Below are 22,232 nucleotides of genomic sequence, written 5' to 3' on the forward strand. Positions count from 1 at the left end.
ATCTGTAAAATATAGTTCTTGGTAGATTTTCTGCTAAGTAAAAACCACAAAAGAAGGTAGTTAGCCATGATCTATCTTGTATTTATCATTTTATCTGGTATTTACTGTATAATCATACTTTTTTTCTCGTATTACTTTGTCTAACTGATGTCATGTCAATGACTTTAATGTGAGTTGGTTTAGAAACATAATTCTAAAATACAAATTATTTTCACAACATAATTATTTTTTGTAATATAATCAACTTACATTTTTCCCTCTGGAATGACAGTAACTTTGGTAAATGAGAAAATGCACAGATAATGACACCTTAAATTTCTGTCTAGCCTATGGCTCTCCCAATCTCTCTCTGAATATACACTTTTCACTACACTGAGTAACTGAATTACCCAATACAGGCTTTAGAAGTTCCAGTTCCTAGATTCCAAATCTAGATACGCTCGTTTCCCTTTTCAGGTCCTAAAAACTCATGTTGGTCAAACTCTGACCTCGATGTGCTTTTCACCATCACATGCTCACTGCACAGTCAAGCATGTGACTTCACGAGACACCTGCCCCCCTCCCCCCATGAAGCAAATGGTTATTTAAATATGCTCTTATGAAGGACTCACAGCTAATGTGATGATATTCCCCTGAATTCCCTAAAGAAACTTCATTTTATGGGGCACTAACTATGAAAAAATACATATTTATATTTATTTCCATAGACTAGGTCCACTCTCCCCCTTGGTTAGAGAAACTTATTTTTCAGTGGGCAGCAGTAAATTCAGAGTCATAACTGCTCAAAGTACTGAGAATAAGTGGATGTCCTTGCTCAGCATTATGTCAGACATGTATGCCAACCTCACCTCACCACCTTTCACCAAGGTTCAAGGAGTATCACAAAAGAAGTAGCAGAGAGCTTCTGGAAAATTCTTTCCCCTGAACATGACATGGCTATGGCCCTATGAACACATACCAGCTGTGATTATCTGCATAAAGGTCAAGCCAAGCAAAAGTAAAGAGTGGAGTGGGAGGAGCTTACAAGGCTCCTACCCTAACATGCATTATTAGCAGTTGGTAACTTCTGGGGGAAGGAGAATTATTCTTCTTCAGGGGGCATGACATGACAGACAATGTGAGGCTGGGAGAGATCCTTGTTGAGAGAGGTCCAGGAGAAACTGGATGGGTGAAAGATCATATTCAATTTATGCATATGCATAAAGTTATCAAAGAATAAACTTTTAAAAGAAAACCACATATTAAATACACAAATAAACCTTTTCCAGAGAATGAACTAATTGAAATAGCATAGATAAAAATCTTGAATTCTGAGTCCCTCAAGAAAGTCAGGGTGAAGATGGATACTGATAAGATTCTGTTACTTTCAGCACTAAAGAAAAACTTGACAGGTCCTGTGACCTGGATAAGGGAAGCAAGAGGAAACCATTTGAAGTTGTCTCTCCTTGTTTTCTGATGCCTGTTTTTAAGTTGTCTGCTGTTCATTTCCTACTCACTGATCAACATCACAGAGCCAGAAAGACATGGTGATAAGACCTGACTCTGACAATAAGTTGTGTAAGCAATCAGAATAATCTCCGAAAATATACTTTTTATAGACAATCAAGTATGTCAACAGAAAAGAAATACTAAGATACACTAAAGCTTTTATGGCTATTTCAAATATGCTCAAGATTTACACAGTTCTTACACAGTTTAGATGCATAGGTCAGGTATGAAGTGAAATTTCTGGAAAAGTCTGGACATCTACACTGAAGTTTCTACAGGGAGAATGATGGGTGAGAACATTAAGACTACAGAGAGCAGGGATGTTGTAGACAGCTGATGTTATCATGGGCTATCCTCATCCACTTCTGCATATGATCTTAGAATCCTTTGAACTTAAAACTTCTGAGGTACTTTAACATGGCAGACCACTTACTCCACTAACTTCAAAGCCAAGAATGCCATTGGATTGGACCTGTAACTGACAGCAGAGAATTCCTTTTTTGCTACAACCCATGTACTAATGTTGCCCACCAATGCAGTGATTGACAACTTCCCTATGTCTACAGAACAACAATGTAACTGCATCTAGGGTTGAATGTGTCATTTAGTGTGTTTGTGTCGGTTCATATGTGGCTCATCTAAAACCATCTGAGTAAGAGCTGTGTTTCATGTTGACAGTAGTAACACCATTTTAAATAGATGCCTTCTGTAATAATTCGCAATAAAACAGATCAGCTTCATTAAACATCCAGAATAATAAATAAAAGCATACATTTTCAAGTTTCCATGAAAGATTTCTAAAAATGGGTATCATTTTAAAGCATAATTTTTATAGACATGTCAAGCAGGATCAACCTCAGAAGCCAAAATCATAAGCATTGAACAACAAACATATTTTAAAAAAATCTTTATGAATGGAGCTCCAGTATTTCATATGAAGTAAGAGCAAGAATTTCCAAATGAGACTGCATTGTGTTAAAAAATCTTTCTGCGCAGTAACTACCTACATAATGGGAGAGATTCTGTAAACATTCTGTAAAATGTTTACTCAACAGGGAGTTAATATATAGAATTTGTGAAGAGCTCAAAATTACACAACAAAATTATCAAAGAATCCTATCAAGAAAAGGGCAATTGAACTGAACAGATTTTTTTTAAGTAGTACAATAGCCAACGGATGAAAGCTACATGAGGTTCCAGCTCATCCAGGTTAGAACAAACAACACAAAGACCAGTAAGCGTTCAGTAGATGGTAAGCGCCTGATCACCAAGATGGTCAGTGTGAACTGTAAGTCGGTCTCTTCACCATGGCAAAGTATGGCATTTGCTTAAACACTGGAGTAGAACATCTTCAGGTGGATGCTCTAGGAGTTTTGGGTATTCATTCAACAGAATCAAAGTCAGCTTACTGCAGAGCAGAGCTTCTCAAGCTGTTTCCACATATGACCCACCTAACCTGCACAACTTTATATAACTCCCAGTGTTTATGCATATAATATACTAAGCTAAATAAATACTGATAATAAATCACAAATACATCTATTTTAAAGTAATTCATTGTTATGCATATAATGTCACCATTTTATTAAAGAGAAACTAACTAAGTCTGCATACTAATAAGACTCAAATATTTGATTATTTTTACATAAAGAATTAAATCTTGGCTAATTATTTGATTTGCAGATTAAGACACATTCAGCATTGTTTGGAAGTGATTGATATTTTGATTTTATAATAGTCAATGCTTAGGATGTCACCTTGGATAGAAATATAGCTATAAAGATTATAGAAGTATGATTAGTGATAGAAACTGCTAGGGATTGTATCCTAGCCCTGAGCCAAAATCCATTCATTCTATAGTGTGTGAGATTCAAGCCACCACATCAGACAGTAAATTAAAAGACAAACATCCTAATTCATTGACATGCAGAGATACTTAACACTGCTACTTAACGTTGTGAGAAAAGACGATAGGGAAATGTTGTCTTTATTGCCCACATATTTAACCCATTATATTTTTGTAGGGACGGAAATTTTGTATGTAGGCAAAACACTGCAATTCATAAGCGCGCAAGAGTGCTGATCTCAGATGTTTTAGAATCTGAAGGCCTCACATGGCCCGTCATCACAGGACAAAGTGACATTGTGGGATGTAAGACTCAGGCCAGCTCGTCCAGTAACTCCTCGGTTCTAGGGCACATTCAATTCTGAATTACATTCTGGCTATTTTGTGTTTAGAAGCTTTTTACTGTTGCCAAATGTTTTCATGAGTCTCATGTGCAGCTAGTCATATATGACACTGCATAGGGTCCTCACATACAGTTTAAGATGCTATGCTAGAGAGATTCCACAAATTTGAGTTTGTTATGGCACCAAGGGTACAGCATGGAATCAACCATGGGAATAGAAAAAGAGGTGTGTGTGTTTGTGTGTGTATGCGTGTGTTTGTGTGTGTATTGTGCAGTGTATGCATATATGGCAATACTACAATGAATCTACTTGCTTTGTCAGATTAGTGTGTGCTAGCAAAAATCATACTCCAAAACAGATTTAAAGTTCTAACCAATGATGCAACAATTCTTCACTAATACCACTGGAAAAAAACCCCACAACATTGCAACCATTTAAAAATCAAGAATATAATTTCTATTGAAATAAAACATTAACAAGAATGTTGAAATGAAACAATCAAATATAACCTTATCAGAAAACTTTAGTAATAGAAACAATGGAAATAAAACAAGAAGAAACAATACTGAAATAAAGACAATAAATCCATGGCTTCTTAGAATGTTTGACTTTGTATATGAGGGTGGGCTTAATACCTAGTACCTACTCCCTCAACCCCTAGAATTAACTTGTCATCCAAATCAGAAGAATTTTAAGATCAGTTTAAGAGAGAATGTTTTGTTTTGCTTTCATGTGGATGTTTCTTGTGTGTGTGCACATGTGTGTGCGCGCTTTAAATTATGGTTTGTTTCACTTTTTGTTTGCCTGTTTATTATTTAGAGAGGGAGGAGGGGAAAGGGAGAAGGAGAGGGAGGGAGAGAGGGAGTGGAGTGGACGGGTGGGTAGGTAGGAAGGATCTGGGAAGTGTTGGGAGAGGGTATGCCATAAACAGAATAATATACTGAATGGCAATATATATATATATTATATATAATATATATATATATATTCAATACAAAAAAGTGTAACTATTCTTTCAAAGACTGTCATTGCTTAATCAAATCAAACCAGTGTGATAATTTTAGTTTACTTTGGTAAAGAATGCACGTGAAATCTTCATTTTTCAGTAAAAATGTATTGTATAATTAGAGATGTATGCCTCAATTTAGCTGTATAGCAGCTGGATATGGCAAATAAGGCTTGAAAGTGAAAAAAAGAAGTCCTAAAAAAATCTATGCAGTTTTGTTGCTAGAGAACTTAGTAAGTGTAATAAAAGAAATTAAAATATCTCAAATATTAAATTCCTGACCTTTAGAACTGGAGTTCTGGGAAAACAGTGTTGTACCCTTTAAAACATGAAGGGATGGGCTCTTTGAATGAAGTACACTGATGCTTGCCTCACGTCCGAGAGTACAGACAGAACATCAGGTACCTTCTCTATCACTGCCCATCACTCTGTTTCATGCTGGGTACAGGTGGGTTAACATACTTTTCATTCAGTTATGTTACACTATGGTAGAAAATATGGATAAATGGGAGGAATTTTCATATGAATATCCTTTTATTATATTCCTAATAATTTCCCCTTTATAATAGTGCATGATCCAAGAAGCATCACATAAATATGTGTTTTAAACAACAACAACAAACAGCTCAGGAGACAGAGAGATGTCTTAGAAGTTAAGAGCACCAGCTGCTTTAGCAAAAAACCCATGTTTGATTCCTAGCACTCATATAGTGTGGTTCACAACTCTTGGTAGCTCCAGTTACCCTCTTTTAGACTCTGAGGGTACCAGGCGTGCACACATTGTATAGACATAAGTAGATGCAAAACAATCATATAAATAAAAAAATAAAAACAAAACAAAGACTTTCAGTAACAACGCAAGCTAAAGAATAAATCTTAAATTTCAATTATCTATTTATGTATCCATCCATTTATCTATCATCTATCATCTGTCATCTATCTATCTATCTATCCATCCATCCATATATCTGTCAGCTATCTACCTATCTATCCATCCATTTTATCAATCACCCAACTACCCAGCTCATGAATTCATGAATGCACATATATATTTATTATATACACTTGGGAATATATACAAAATTTAGACTCCAAGCTATGGCAATAGACAGATAAGATATAACGTGAAGCCATGTCTCTGTTGGTAAGGAAGATCTTATTTACTTTTATTTAATCTTTATAAAGTACTAGGCTTCTTGGTGCATGCCTTTAATATCAGTACTTGGAAGGCAGAGAAAGATAGATCTGAGGCCAGCCTGTACTATATAGCACGTTTTAGGCCAGCCAAAGCTATAGAGACTATGTTTCAAACGGAGAAAATGATAAAGGTGTTTATATTTTAAATACAGAAGCCATATACATCACTCATTCCACTATTTTGTATATGTATACTTCTATAGCTACATTTACAAGATTATGGTTAAAATATAATGTATGAAAATCAATGAAAGTATTTGACTTAAAAGAAGTAACTTGTTGAACATAGATGTAAGAATATTTGTTAGGAAAATGTCTTCTTACAACAGGAAAACCATAGGCTCAGCTGTTCCTTTTTCCAAGTACTTATGATGAATGACTTTGAGAAGTGTTGAGATTTTAACTGCCAGCACAAAGAAGATAAGGAGTAGGAAGAGTGGAGAGGAAAAAAAGATTAAAATTTCCTCAGAATGCTACATGTGAAAATCTTAAAATCGGAAGTCACAAGTACTCAGAAGAGAGTGGTTAAATAAATGGTAGTACATTAGTACACTAAAATGCTATTCAGGAATAGACACAGAGGATTTGTGTGTGAGCTTCATTTCTGTTGCGGTGCTAAGATGCCCAAACCAGAAGGGAGGGTTTATTTTAGATCACAATTCCAGGTGACAGTCAACCATTTTCAGGAAGTCCGAGCAGCTCGTCACCACCCACAGGAAGCAACAGCAGCAGCAGAGGCAGACTAGCCATTTGCTGCTTGCCAACTGTGCTGAAGCTAACTAGCTTTCTTCACACTTCTCCTGTTCCAGGCCTGGCCCAGGAAATAGTGTCCCTCACATTTGGGGTGGAGCTTCCCATCATAATGACCAATCAAGTTCACAGCCAAGTGCGCACAGGCCAACCCGCTGTAGCTTCTCATTAAGGCTTTATCGGGTGACTCCAGGTTATGTCAAACTGACATTTAAAGTTAATCAGCACAATTAATTTACAACCATAATTGTATGCAACAGTAGAGCTGAATCGCAGAAACATAATTTTGATGGAAGTAGCAGATACAAAACAATTACATAGTTTACCCAAATATAAAACAGGTACAAAAGCAGCGCCAAACAGGGAGGGTGTGTCTGAGGGGTGACTAGAAAGGAACAGAAAAGACTTCTGTGATGTTGGCACTTATTTTGTTATTTTCTTTGAAAATTCCAACTTAAAGATTATTAATTAGTTATAAAATTAAGTCATTTCATTTTATCAAAAAAAGAGAAAAGAAGAAAAAGGAAAAAAGGAAGGAAGGAAGGAAGGAAGGAAGGAAGGAAGGAAGGAAGGAAGGAAGGAAGAAAATACAGCCCACACTATGGGACAGGGATTTTTCCTCAACTGGAGAGGAAGCAGTGGATGAAACAATAACATGCCAGGCCTCCAGAGGCTGAGTCTCCAATGGGGAAAGCACAGGTTCAACTGCACAGTTATCACATCAGAGCATCTGAGTAGGCGAGCCTGTAGGCGTTAGAGAACAGGGTCGGAGGGAAAGATTGCATGGTTTAGATTTTTAGTCAGAGAATAGAATACCTTACTACAAAGTCAACCTTTTAACAAAGAAATGGAGACATCAAGAGAAGGCGGTCTCTACACTACAGGCAAAGGAACTGGAAAGAGAATCACCAAGGTAGACATGCCGGTGTATCAGGACCAGCAAGAAAGCCATGATGGCGGCCCTTGGGCAAGTAAGGTAGAAAGTACAGATAGTGAAGGTATGTGTATAAATCAATGTGCACATGTGTAAACACGTACGTGAAAAGCAACAGTAGCCAGCTCTCAGTGGAACTCACAGGAGGTGAGAGCTTTTGCTCAGGGCAGTGAGTATCTGAGCATTGGAAGGTTAGAACCATCATGGCCAAACTGTGTTTTAAGCAATGTTTTTGGTCTCCTAATTGTGTGAATGTTAAAAAAAAATGTAGAGACAAGAATCCATTTTAATGACAAGGCCGCGAAGACAAGACGAAAACAGTGCCTTTCCTTCATTAGTTATCAAATCCATTGTTTGCCTCTGGTAAAATCTGAGGATGAGTTAGTAGAGTCTGTTTTCACAGGGAACTTATACAAGGGGTTAAAACACAAGCAGATATAAGTATAATGCAAATAAGAAAAGAGTGAGTGAGGGATAACAGGATGGGGAGGGGCAGCTATTAGGAGGGTCCTTAAAGCAGCAGGCGTTGTGCTAACCAGCTGCTTCACTGCCTGTCTTCTTTTACTGACAGCTCCATCCCTGGCCGTTAAGGGAGTATTGGGAGTGCACATACCTGCCAATCGGCATACCTTTGTTATCTGGTGACAGTGTGGTGCTGTAAATGCAGGTTATGTAAAGGGATGGGCGGTCAGTAAAGAAGCAGCATCAGCCCAAACAAGAACCACCATTCAGTCTCTTGGGTTTCAGTTAGCTAAAGCAACAAAGAATGGGAGGGGAGGGGTGCTTATGAATTTAAAAAGTATAGACTAGGATTAAATTATAGAAGTCTCCTGGTCTAGGCCATGCAGAGAACAATGATTAGTGTTGAGAATGGAACATTCACGCCCAGGCTCCCACCAGGCTCCCACCAGAGCTCAGGAGACACCGATGAAAGGGGTCCAAAAGAATGTATGCGCCAGAGGGCGTGGAGGCGCGGTGTCCTCTGGACATGACGCGGCCATTGCACTTCGGAATTCTTAGGGCATGGCCTAATCAAGATAAAGCCAGTTAATATGCCAATATGAACGAGGGGAGGGGCTCCTGAGGGGCACCCCTCGCTAAAGAGCCACTGACAACTGGTGGCAGCAGGAAGCTGAGGGAAGTCCATTTTCTTTCTGCTGCGTGGCACCTGACAAGCCGCCATGCTCAGGTGAACGATGACACACCCGCACACACGCAGGCAGAACTAATGGACTCAGTGGGTTATGGGAAACAAAAGAGGAAGGTGGGAGGGGCAGTTATTAGGGAGTCAGGGAGAGAGGGACGGAGGATAAGGGGTGAATATTGTCAAGATAGGTTGTATAAATGCACGAAATTATCTAAGAATAATTGTGGCTGCCTCTGTGGAAGTATGGGCTTTTTGTTTGTTTGTTTTTTATAGCTCCCAAATATTTGCATTATGTAATCAGGAGAACTTTGTTCTGGAAAGTTTAGTCTAGCTGTATTGATAACTGACTGGTAGAGAACAGTTTGGGAGACATGACCTACCTGAGGTGTGGGGGTGATGAGGGCTTCCATCCGAATCTACCATCCTTACTACATGCTCTGGGTGGAATGAATGCTTGCAGTGCCAGCCATAGATGTTTAACCATTTGCATAGTGACTCTTCTGTTTGTCTCTATGTTTCTCCTCACCATAATGCACTAGCTTCAGCACTGGTAGGTAGTTCATGACTTCTAATGATCCCCAGTGTCCCATCACCCTGCTACCACAGTAATAAAACATAACAAGTTCGAGCTAGCCACAGAGCTACCAGTTACAGCCCATCTCAGCCTCTCTTTCAACTAGTTATGCCTTCAAATCTAAGCTTAACCATGGACTTAAACAGGGGGCACACTCATTACTGTGCCATTTTGGCAAGTAATTCATGTTTTTCTCATCTTGTGTATGGTCTATCTTGGCGATTGTGTCTTTTTGAAATTCCATAGCTTTCTTAGCCTGTTTTCTGGAGGGCCTGGAGTCAGAGCCTACAAGGGACATCTTCATAGCCTTACATCCATATTCTAGCTTGCTGTGTGTGTTTGAGTCAGGGTCTTTATATGCACTGTAGACTTCCTTTTTTTCTTGTGTAGCCCAGGCTATCTTCAAGGAGGCTCTGCCACCTGAGCATGAGGTTACAGTGTGCTTCCCAATGCCTGTCCTAGGTGACTTTTTGATGAGGTTTGTATAAGCCATAAAGGGTCCACTTTTTGCTGATAGAGGGAATAAATACTTGTTAACTGGTTTTTGATCCTGGACTTTATCATCATACTCCGAGAAGGAAAATAATCTGAAAATCTCCAAATTATCTACCCCCTTTCAAATTTTAATGGAAAACACTATATCACTATGAGTTTAAATACTCTCCTATTAAAGACTTTTGTGATTGCTTACTTTTACTGAGACCAACACAAAAGTTCATGCAAACATAAGAACCACTTACTGCTTAAGACCACTTGTCTCTAGGTTTTTAAGAAATTAGTTCACAAATAATAAATCTTTACATTTATCACCATTTCATAATTTCTATACTGCCTAGGGAAGATTCTGTGTAGTTTTCTTGGAAGAACATTGAAAAGACATTGCCTACTGAATTGAAGTCTTACAGGGGGAAGGGAAGGTGACTGAAACTCCTGAGAAGTGGTTTGGGGATGGGTTTTGGTACACTTGGGTGCAATTAAAAGATGAACCTTGTTGTATACACTCTGAAGAGAAGTATACTTTTGAAGGGAGAAAAGTACTTTATAATGTGACAAAATCTACATCAGAAAATTCATAATTGGTGAACTTTTAAGTATTGAATAGAGACACAACCCTTTTTGTTTCCTGTAACTCTGCAGTTATTTTTTAGACTCCAAAAATTTTTAGCTACTATAGATCAACTAATACACATAACAAAAAAAAATAGAAATATAATTCTGTGTAGCAACATAGGAATCCAAGCTAAAAGTCTACAGGTAATCTACTTCATTTGTGTCCTTTAAGTATGTATTTAGAAAAATGTATTACTCTTGCAATATGTAAGTAGAAAAATAATGGGACAACGGAGAACACTATTAAGCTGATATATTGAATTGCTGTATAATAAGATCCTCTCAGGGTGTAAATTTTACAAACTTGAAAACTACATTTAATATTTAATCCCACACTCCTAAACAGGTGCCCACTCAGTAGACAAACATGGTTTAGCATACCAAATCCGTTGGTATTTCATACACAAGAAGGTTTAAAAGCAGTGTTAGGCAGATAGCTAAACCATTTGTGTGCCTTTAAATATTTTCCCCTATTGGTGTTAATAATATTTTATTTTTATTACCACAAGTCATAAAAATGAAATAGGGATTGTATTAATAGAGACAGTTGAAATACAGCTCGTATTATTTAAAATGTATTTAAAAGGCTTATTAGGAACCAGACTTCACAGAAGTAACTTTTGAGTACTTTAACAGGCTAAGACCTTTTCTGTCAGAATGTTGCTAAGTAAATTCTAAGGCATTCTAAAATGTCTGAGATGAGATAAATTACTTTAGATTATTGATGAGTTTATGTGTCCCATACTGGTTCATGTTAAATTTTGCAAGCCTATGACTTCTTAGGAACTTCACTCCAGGAGGCCCTTTACTGAGTGGAACTAATTTAGTTTGCACTAAGGGTAAGGATTTTCCTCCTACAGTTTAAGTGTAATTTGGGGTAGTGGAGAAAGCACACTTTCTCAAAAAGGTGCTCCTAAGCTAGCCCAGTACATCACCTGCCCCGAAGGCTCTCTAACCACCTAGCCTAGGTCTCTGCACACTGTTGGGCACAGTCGGCTACCGACCGTGTCATTGCCAGTTCTGACAAACAGTACCCAGGACCTGGACTTGGAATCCATCCTGGGGGTTGTCATCCTCTACAACCTCATGTCCCCTGCTTCGGAGCAAGTGCGTTCAATCGAGGAAGATCACTTACGACTGAGTTTTTCATCATGGCTTTGACTGTGAAGCCCTCAGAAACCAGGGAATGAGGCGGGTGCACCTGGAGCGTCTGTTGTGGCAGCAGTTTGGTCCTCTTCGGCATCTTGTCTGGGCATTTGTTTAAGGTCAGGGTCTCTTTTTCTGCCACCATCTTCCTAGAAAACGTCTTGTTCTTATCAAAGGTGTGGTAGAAAAACCAGTGGCTCTTACAGATGTGAGCAGGGGGTCGGGAAAAAATGTAAAAAGGCGCGTTAGTGGTAGAAATTCAACCCCTCGTGGTGCCCAGGGTGATCCAGATGTTTGGCAGCACCAAGGTGGAGGGAGTTTAGGGGAGGGGAGGGGCGGGAAGAGGGCTGGGATCCGAGGCTGGAGCCGCTAAAAGCTTTCAAAGGTGAGCCTTCTGGTTGCTAAGCGACTGGTCAACACAACGGGCCGCTAGTCCCGCCCCTCCGTGACGAGCATTTCCGGAAAAGGTTACCGGCGGAGACAGAGGCGGCCGCCTGAGAAGAATCTTACGCGTTAAAACTACGACTCCCGGCAGGCTTCGCGCTAGGGGCGGGTGCGCGTGCGCACCGCGCCCGCCTGGCGCGCGAGGGGAGGGGTGGGGGAGGCCTGGATGACTAAACCTGACAGAAACGCTGGTGGGAGGCTCGGGCGGGCGCCAGTGCCCGCGTAGGTCCTGCTCACCCCGCAGCCACCACCCGCCCGGTGACCATGATAGGTACGTGGGTGCCTGCCAGGTACAATCTCTCCGCGCCGCCCCGCGTCCGTGTGTGGCGCCACATCACAACCCCACGGGTCCGAGTGGGGTCCTCGGGGGCCGACCCGAGCCACCTGTCAGTGACAGGGCGGAGGCGTGTTCGCCGCGCTCCGCCCGCTCTGTGGCCTTCCTCGGACCGTGGGGCCCCCTCCAATGGCCGGGTCGGGTGTGTGCTAGAGCATAAGTGTGAGTTTCCCGTGCCCGCCCCTCCTTAGCCAAGGTTAGCCAGGTGCTCGCTGTAGACAGCGTCCTCACGGACACCCGCGTGCTCCACTGCGCCCCTCGACGGCGGGGCTCGCCCTGCGGCACCGCAGGGTGACCAGTCCAGGTCTGTTTCGGTCAAACTCGATCACTTCAGGGCGAGTGCACACACCCTAGGACTTTAAGAGAATCTCAGGAAAGCATCTGCCTGGCGGAGATCGCACTTGAATCCATCAGTTTTGTCTTTTTCAAATGTGTCCTCGGAGATCAGAGAAGAAAGAATAGCTGAGTAGATAACAGCCAAGATGCTATTCCCCCCCCCCCCCCCCCAGATTGTAACTGGGTGCAGTTTGACCAGTGCAGCTTTGGAAGTGGCCGCTAGGGTTGTTCTGAGCACTGCGAAGTAGGAAGGTTGGAAAGGTCCTCTCTGGCAGAGATATTAAATTCGGAGTCACGTTTTTGGATTCTCCTCCGGGATAAGTAGAAACAAATGCCTAGTGGTGTTTAGCGCACATTCCCGTTTGGAGTAGACTCGCCCCCAAGTGATGTCCTGAAGATTTAGTGAACTTGTTTGTGATACATGCCTGACAGGTATCGCACCAAGCACGTCTGAAGTCGGTCTATCCAAGATGTGTCTAGAAGATGGATGAGAGATGCATTTATGAAGTAAATGCGTTACTCGCTGAAAGTAGCCAAGTCTGTTTTAACTCATGAAAGCAATGCCGTTTAAGTGTGCAGCCCTCCTTTCCTCCTCTTGAGAATCGTGCTAGGCAGCTATGATCCTCATGGAAGCAGAGGTACAAACGAATGATGCCCAGCTGCTTCTCACCTTTGTAGGGTAGTGTGTATTTTGGATGAGTGAATTGGAAACTTGTTAAATTAAAAGTGTACATTTTCATGAATGGCACTAAGCATTTTAAGTGCCATTTACTTAAGAGTCATTTGTAAACCCAAATCTGAACTGAATCAGTGAGAACCAAGTGGGGCAGATTAGGAAAAAAAAATTACAAGAGATTTTACAAGAAAGAAATATCTCATAGTTTGAAGATACTTATACATGTTTAGTTTCTTTCAACTAAATCTAGTTCATGGATGGTTTTGATGAGTGATTGTCCCCTAAGGCTATATAGAGGTAGGAAATTAGGACCTAGAAATAATCATTTTATAAAGTCTCATAAATTATTATATTCATAACTTTAGGATAGAATACATTTAGGTGAATTTATTTAGATTTACATGGAACTCTCTTGATAAGAACTGTGCCATTTGGATGTTACAATTAAATCAATTACTGATAAAAACCGGGGAAATAGAAGGCAAAGTTAAAAACTGTTCTTTTCTTTGGGTATTCTTTTAACAGGGTAAATAAGTGTGCATTTCAACACAAATGATTAAATCCTTGTCTTCCGCCCCAAGAAAAGGAACTTCCATTAAAAAAACTGCATAAACAATGTTACATACATTTTGTTTAACTAGTTGTATTGCCTGTTATTATTGGTGGCCATATTTTAATAAAGTTCTGAATTGCCAGGTTGGAGGCTTGGGTGCTGTGACAGTGCCTAAAGCGGGTGAGAGGGGAAACAATTCAGAGGAAATTCTGGGAGGAATAGTTTTGCACTTTTATGACTAATTGTCGAGCAGGAATTGTTGAGCAGGAAACAAGGGCAGGTGGTAATTACCCAGAGATCTGCTGCAGAGCAAAGGACACATAAATAGCTCCAGGAGCTGAACAGTTTCTTCCTCTGCATAGCACTACTGAGAGCTGAGGCCTTCTATACTTCTGCTCTCTCCTCCAGCAGTATGTATCCGCCTAGTGAAGGAAATACTGTGTTCTGTTAGTGAAGCCCTTGATCTGAGAAAAATCCTGTGGATTGGCTTCCTGGCCAGATAGAAGGAAAGGAGATGAATACTTTATTACCCATAAAATAATCTTCCTTTTATTGTTTCAAAGTAGAGGGTTCCCTTCCTGTCATGGAGATGGCTTCAAAAGTACTTACATCTCCCACTTGGATTATGACTGACGTGCTAAATGCCTTGACCCAGAGAGGCTTAAACCATAATTTTATTGAAGTTAATGAAAAATTCTGCCTTTGTGAGGCATGGAGAAGGGATTCATAATAATGAAAAGTAGAATAGAAAAGCTTCAGAAAATTTAACTGAGAAAAATGTAATTTTGAGCACCTCTTAAAACATTTTTTTAAATTAAAAAAAAAAACCGAGCACCTCTTTGTGTTTAAAATTGATTTTTAGTGGTGACAATTGGGAATTGTTCTCAATGTACTTACTATACATTTAGGCATTTGATAATATCAGCTATTAAGGTACATGAGTACGCATACAATTGGAAAAGACAGTTCTTAAATTAAAACCCAGCATTGTAGAAAATGTTTAAAATAGAAATGCATCTCAGTGATATATCCTAGAGTGCAGAAGACCTTGGGTTCCATTCCAAGTGTTGTTTTTTTTTAATTGATTAAAATATTATTTCCTATATCTTGTTTAAAATCACTTAGAGGATTTAACTGTTTGCATATAAAAATCACATTAATTCCTGCCTATTCTTCATTTTTATTGGATTTACTAGTTAGGAAAGTACTCTTCCTTTTAAGTAAACGTTCAGTAGTCATAGGGCCTTTCAGCGTACGTGCTTCACAGGTGTCTTTGGGGTCCTGGCCTCTCTGACAGTGTTAGGATACATTTATTATCACTTGCCAGCAAGTACTTTCTTTCTAAATTGTCTTTTCTACAGATAAAGGGTAGAACATTTTAATTTGAAAAGGAGTTTTAGGATATTAGGAATCGTTTTATAATGATTGAATTTTACAAAAATAAATTCCAGGCCTGAGCATGTATTCGCTTAGTCATTGTAAATATTTCATCTATAATGACTCTTGGCCCAACGTCTAGCTTTGTTTTAAAACTGGTATGCGGGAAATTTCAGGTCTTGGAGTTTGTAGGTGTAGTTGAATGTACTGTGTGCTGCTACTTGTGCTTTAATAACTTGGATGAAAGCAACTCTACTCTAAACACTGTTTGCTATGAGGTGGCCTTGTGTCACAAAATGAGTTCTACAAAACTTTTGTATAGAAGAGTTTATATAATTTTATTCAGTTCTCTTTTGGGTCCAAAGCCTCTGAAAAAACGTTATGCCTTTACAAATGTTGGTCCTATTTCTAAAGGTTTTTCTGAAGTCTGCATTTTTTAAAATCCAAAGCTCCATGGCTTGAAAATGATACATTGAAAGTATGTGGTATTAAGATATGCAAATTCATCCCTGCCTCTAAAGCTTCTTTGAACCCTCCCCCCACAAAAAAAAAAAAGGAAAAAGAAAAAAAAAGAAATAAAGAAAGAGTTCTCCTTATTTCGACATGCTTAATATTTATGAACCAGGTTCAATGCAAAATGCTTTATTCTGTTAGCTTTCAGTTCTTTGATCAATGAAAATTGTTTCTTACCTGCTGTTTCTTCAGCCTTTAATTGTAGCCTAGTGCTTATTCAATGTTTCTGTTTTAATTTACATTTAATGAGCTCATTTAAAATTTTTCTTTGTAGTAGTCCGAATGGTTTCCTTCCCAACATTTATAATATTAAAGACTGAGACATCTGACAGCTAGCTGATTTATATTTCAGCTCCCTAGCCCCTACCTTCCATGACTTATTTATTTCATCTTATAGAGGCGAATTTTGGTTAGAAGGAAAGCAGTTAGCAATGCTGTTTCCCCTAGTACTGCTTTTCCTGGTCATTTAGGATTATACATGGCTAATCCATTCTCCTCATCACCCCATACTCAATAGCATCTTTCTTTCTTGAGTAGATGTTTTAGTTGACAGTGATCATTTCCGTATCAGTTCTTTATAGGGTAGTATGTTAGGCTAGATAGGAATGTTCTCTCTCTCTCTCTCTCTCTCTCTCTCTCTCTCTCTCTCTCTCTCTCTCTGTGTGTATTATTCTCTAGGACATAGAAATAGATCATTTATCTCCATGAATTGTGATTTTCTTGGGCTGATAAGATGTGTTTGTGATACACAATTTACCCTCTCCCTTAGAGAAGCAGCATGTAGTAGTATTAATGTATTCATCCTATCACATGTGAATTGTGTTCTGCATTGTACTTAGTTTACATTTAGTCTTTATATATGCTACAGAGAGGACAAAGGTCAAATGTCAGCCAGTGCCCCCTCATGTTCATTTATAAATTGATGAATGGCCTGATATGTAGGCAAAGGGATTTCTTTTTCATTGTAATGTCTTCCCTGTCAAAATTTCTACATTTTTTTTCCTTTGGATGTATTATAGGTGATATCTGTCATATCTTATGCCATGAATACTTTCTGACAGACTTTTTTCCCCCATCATCTTGATTTCAGAGAAGCCACTGAACAAACTGCTTGCTAATTGTGGGCTACTAAAGTTTGACACCAGGTCCATATGGTTGCCTTTATATACCTACAGCATTAACTTAGTTAGGGTTACTATTGCTGCAATAAAACACCATGATCAAAGCAACTTGGGAGGAAAAGTTTTATTTGGCTTATACTTCCACATCAGTGTTCATCATTGAAAGAAGTCAGGACAGGAACCTTGAGGCAGGAGCTGATGCTGAGGCTGTCGAGGGTGTTACTCATTGGCCTGCTTTCTTACAGAACCCAGGAACACACCAGCTCAGGGATGGCACCATCCAACAATTGGCTAGGCCCTTCTCCATCAGTCACTAATTGAGGAAATGCTGTACCAGCATCCCAGTTTTCTTAGGGTCCACAAAGACAATGATGCCCCAAAGTCAGCAGGAAGTAGTCTGAAGACCTCACTCCTGCCCTACTATCACCCCTTCCTAGTTCCTCATTTTTTTTAATTAGAACAAGAAGGGAGGAATGTTAGCTTACAGGCAATTCTGCTAGGCTCCTCCCAGAGACCTAGCAATGGCTTACTGTATCATGTGCTGCCATTACCTGCCGCTGCCAGGAACATGTGGCCTGGAATATGAAAGGACTGTTCAACACCTCAGTATTCTCTCTTTTCTTCTCTCTGTTCCCAAGTGCTCCCGGTTAGTCTCTCTTTATCCTTCTCTCTGTCCTTCTTTCTCACCCCTCCCTCATGTTTCTACTCTCATCTGCCTGCCTCTCTACCCCTTCTCCAGGTTCTCACTCACTCCCCTCCATTCCCCAAATAAACCTTTATATCAAAAAAAAAAAATGTTCTACAAGCTTGCCTGCAGCCTGATCTTATTGAGACTTTTTTTTTTTTAAAAAAATTGAGGTTCCCTCCTTTCAGTTGACTTTAGCTTATATCAAGTTGACAGAAAACTATTCAGCACAGGCATTATGTCATGAGCTTCATTTTGTTTAGATATGAGGAAACGCTTTCCAGGAGTCTTTCAGGGACCTTTTCTGTTGGGTCAACTCACGGTCATACTTATTTGCATAATCATTTATTCGGAATATTTCTAGCTTCTCAGTCAGTTTAAGCATTTTATAACCAATAGAGTTCAAAGTATGGAAGTCGGATTAATCTGAGGGAGATAGTGATGCCTTTTGAGGTTAGATTTTGGAGGAAATAATGATTTTTGTCTTTAAGAAACGATAGGATGATAAATATTAGTGATTCAAGATTGATAATTCTTAATCATTTAAAGGATTTATTTAAACAGTTTTAGCATAAGAGCTTAGTTGCTACAGCTGAAAAATACATAGAAATATTTCATTTTTATATATGAAGTATCAGTAAGTATATTCCCAAATTATTATTCTGGAGCTGTAAGAATTTTTGGGATCCTATTATTCAACATATAGCATTTGGAATCACCAAATAGCAACGTGTCACGAAAGACCATTAAGAAGAGGATGCCTGGGGCTGGAGAGGTATCCCAGTGGCTGTGAGTGCTTTCTATGCATACTTGTTATCTGAGTTCAGATCCTAGCTTCCTTGTGAAAATTCAGGCAGGGCCCAATGTGTTATGTGGTTCCAGTGTGTTGAAGGGAAGAGGATCTCTGGTGTGTGCTGGTTGTTAGTCTAGCCCCAGGTTCAGTGAGAACACAATTTCAAGGAGATTGGGCAGCAGGACAGTCAATGATGCTGTCCATGCAGCTGTGCATGCACTGCAAGTGCATGTGTACGCACATGCATACATACACGCACACACATGCACATACTCTCAGAATAAAACAAACGCACCATAGCTGTAGTATATATATACTTTTCAGAGCAGCTTTCCGAAGTGGTAATAGAGCACGTGGATACTCTCCTGGACTGAGATACTGACTTATAGTCATGTAATTTGATGAGCCAGGTTGTCTGTGCATCCTCTAGAGTAAGGAAAGCTTTGTTCTACTTCTCACAGGAAATATAACTTTATATAACAACAGATCATCAGGCAAAATAGGAGCAAATAAGCATTTCATGTATGTTTTGCTTTTTGATTGAGTTTGCTGTGAATATTAGACACTTACTTATCTTCTGTAATAGAATAATATTGTCTTACCTGTTGTAAATACTAACTAATCTGACTTGTTGAAAATTACACAAATTTTAAAGTAAACTTTGCTAAAGTTGAGGAAAACAATATTGTAGCTTAATTTGCTTCAGTTTTAAAGAATGTCAGTATAGATTTTGGTTTTAGAAAAGAGTGTTATCTGAAATATATTCCACTTTTCATTATTAATAATTTTAGAAGAAAATCTAAAGACAACGTGGCACGTAGTCTTACAATAGATGCAGAATTTCATTTGTGAAAAAGGTTCTCTTTTTTGTTGGCAAAATAAAAACTGACTGTCCAGTGTGTATTTAGACTTCCTTCTCAGACTGTGGCAGGCACAGAGGCTGCACTGCAACAGAGGAAAACAGAGGAAGGCATTCTTCCCGGTTGTGCTGTTCCTATGTGGTCAGTTGTGGGTTCAACTGAGAAGCTATTGATTTCTAAGCCCAGTGGGCTTTTGAACAGGTAGAAAAATAAGGTAGACTTCAACTAGAGGGGCCTGTGAGTAAGACAGAAGACTCGTAAGCAGGGCCTGGGCTGGGGAAAGGCCAGCATGTGATCCTAAGGAGCTGAGGAGGAAGTGATGTGAGGAGAGGGGAAAGAGCAGGGTATCTCAGAGAAGTTCTCTTTGTCATGTTGCAAGGCCTTTCTTTAAGAAAAGGGAAACTGCTTGTCCTTAATGCCAGGAATGGATGTTAAAAATTTATATACAGAGATGATTTTGGTACGAGGGCCATGTTGATTCTCATTTATTTACTTTTGGTTAATATCAAAATCATGACCACGCTTTATCAGAACGTAATGTCTTATAAGTTAGCACACTTGTATTTTGGTGAATTCCAGCAGAGGAAGCAAACTTTGACAACTGCAGAGGTCCATGATCAGGTTCAAGAATCAGATATCTTCTAAGATAATTAGCAGAAAGTGGCTATCTATGACTGAAAGGAAGGAATTGCTTCATAGTTGAAAACAAAGGTCTGGAGAGATGCCTCAGTGGGTAAAGAACTTATCAGGTAAACATGAGAACTTGGGCACCCATATTCTTCAAGATTAAAGATAGACTTGGTGGTACACTCCTTCCTGTAGTTGAGTTGGCCAAGACAGACAGATGCATTATTCTGGCCAACAAGCTAGTTCAGAGGAATCAGTAAGCTCCAAGTTTATACACACATACACACACACACACACACACACACACACACACACACACACACCCCAGAAGCTAGATTAAGTACTTTGAATCTGTTACACTGTTTCCCACCCAGGGGATATATGATATTAGGACAGATAGTACTTTGATGTCATCAAATAAACTGATCCTTCAAGGTTTGTACATTTTAGAGTTTTGACATAATCATTTCTCTGCTAAATTCTAAAGACTATTTCTTTCTATTTTGATGTTGCATGTTCTCTCTTGATGAAAGACAGATGTTTTTACTTAAGAGATACCTGCTAGGTGAACGACAATAGCAATGAAAGGGGGGGATATCATATTTGTCTTTAGTTTCTCTTCTCCAGTGTCCCTTGGAAGAACTCACTCATTGATGATCCTTGTCGTAGCTAGATTCAGCATCATCTTATTTATCTTTGTATTCTCTAAGCCCAGAAGCATCTCCACAAGTACTGAGGTGGGGAAGGAAGGAATAACTGTATAGCCCACTCTGATAAAAGCTAAATACATTTAAAGTGTTTCAGTTTCAGAGGACAACTTAGGTTCATTACACTCAGGGGGATTTCAGTCTGCCACATTGTCCTGTGCAGAGTAAATTGGAGTTTGCACAAGGATGTTTCTTTCTTTTCTTTCCTTCTTTCCTTGTCCTTTGCTGTTGCTTCTCCTTGGTGTTTCTCCAGCACTAACCCTTAGAGGAAAGCCATTAAATCATTTGAGTTTTTGATGATGCTGACATTTCAAACCAGTTGCTCTGTGTATGATGCTTAGAATATAAATCACACAAATGACTTGTCTCTTCTACCTTTAGCTTTTAACTTCACATCAAATACGTTTCTGTCTCACTGGGGTCGGTATTTACTTGTTTCCCTAGTGTGGCTTTTCTCCATGGGATACTTTCAATAGAAACATATGCTCAAAGCTTCAAAGTAATTACAATATCACTAAAAGCTTCATAATCACATTACTGAAACTAAATGCTAAAATTTGATTTTCCTTGATTCAATCATTTCAATTGATTTCTGGCTGCTGCATGATTTATTGAAGAAGCATGACAGGCCAAAGTCAAGGGTGCTTAGAGTGCCTAAAGCCTTGTACAGAAAACTTCCTGGCCATTTCATTTAGGCAGAAATTTATCTTAATTATTCTGAGGTTGTTTTTAAAAGGAAAAACAATTACTTTCATGCTTTTAGTATTTGGTTCTTTCTGGTGACATCATTCTGTCCTCTCCAAGATGTAAGCATCAACTTTCTAGGTCTGTTTTATTTGTGTGTGCACATGTGCAGGTGTGCAGACACACACACACACACACACACACACACACACACACACACACACACACACTATTATACAGGAAAAAGAGCACTGCCTGATTTCTTTCATAATTGTTCAAAGCATATTACTTTGTGTTATTTAAAAGACAGTTTTAACTTAATGTTTTTGTTGGGAATTCTGCCTAGTTTTGAAATCCTTGCTTCTGTTTTCTATGAGCAAACACACCTCCAGCAGTGCCTTCATATAATTAAATAATCCAACATGCCAACAGCATCACTCCTCTATTTCCTATGATCTGGAGCATTATAAATAAACTTAGCTACTTCTTCCTCATTGCTCACAGGGGGCTGAGAAATGATCATCCATCAAGCTCATGTCTGGTTGTTCTGAAAACCATTCATTTTTATTTTTAATGAAGTAGAGATTCAAGTGAATATGAAATTACCTTCCAAAATGACATGAATATTCCTAATTTTTAGCTCAGTTTTTTTAAGAAAAATTATATATGTTGCAAAGCAGTAAATTTAGAATAATTTTCAATCATGTTTGATATCTACTCAGCCAAAAGTCTGAATTTTACAGTGAAGCATTATACCTTTTGCTCTTTAATCATACAAAAAAGTATTTGTTGGCATTTGAATCTTCTTATTAAATTTCTAAAGTTAAATTTAGATTCCTTAAATAACTAAATAACTTGCCTTTGTAAGATTTTTGACAAGGAAAAATAAAATCAGATTATTCTCTGAATCTGGCATGCTTTCTTGTTTCTCTCTGTTACAAATGACAAATTTAATAAACAATTCCTCCAGGAGGGTAGAC

At 39.0% G+C, this 22,232-nt stretch overlaps 2 protein-coding genes across 4 annotated transcripts in view; one reads left to right on the forward strand and one right to left on the reverse strand.

Annotated features, from left to right (window-relative positions):
- Positions 1-11,961, reverse strand: part of Pacrg (parkin coregulated) — a 421,199-nt gene extending 409,238 nt beyond the window's left edge. Inside the window, exon 1 of one of the 2 annotated variants that reach the window (XM_028772757.1) lies at positions 11,532-11,961. In XM_028772757.1, the coding sequence (XP_028628590.1) occupies positions 11,532-11,687 (156 nt within the window). In that variant the 5' untranslated portion in view covers positions 11,688-11,961. The remainder of the gene's footprint in view (positions 1-11,531) is intronic. The other variant, XM_028772756.1, reaches the window with a different exon arrangement.
- A 211-nt stretch (positions 11,962-12,172) lies between these two features.
- Positions 12,173-22,232, forward strand: part of Prkn (parkin RBR E3 ubiquitin protein ligase) — a 1,140,372-nt gene continuing 1,130,312 nt past the window's right edge. For both annotated transcript variants that reach the window (XM_028772728.1, XM_028772727.1), the window contains exon 1: positions 12,173-12,257. In XM_028772728.1, coding sequence (XP_028628561.1) covers positions 12,251-12,257 — 7 coding nt within the window. In that variant the 5' untranslated portion in view covers positions 12,173-12,250. The remainder of the gene's footprint in view (positions 12,258-22,232) is intronic.

The sequence above is a fragment of the Grammomys surdaster genome, unplaced genomic scaffold (genome assembly GCF_004785775.1).
Source record: "Grammomys surdaster isolate TR1022 unplaced genomic scaffold, NIH_TR_1.0 218, whole genome shotgun sequence".
Taxonomy (NCBI): Eukaryota; Metazoa; Chordata; class Mammalia; order Rodentia; family Muridae; genus Grammomys; species Grammomys surdaster.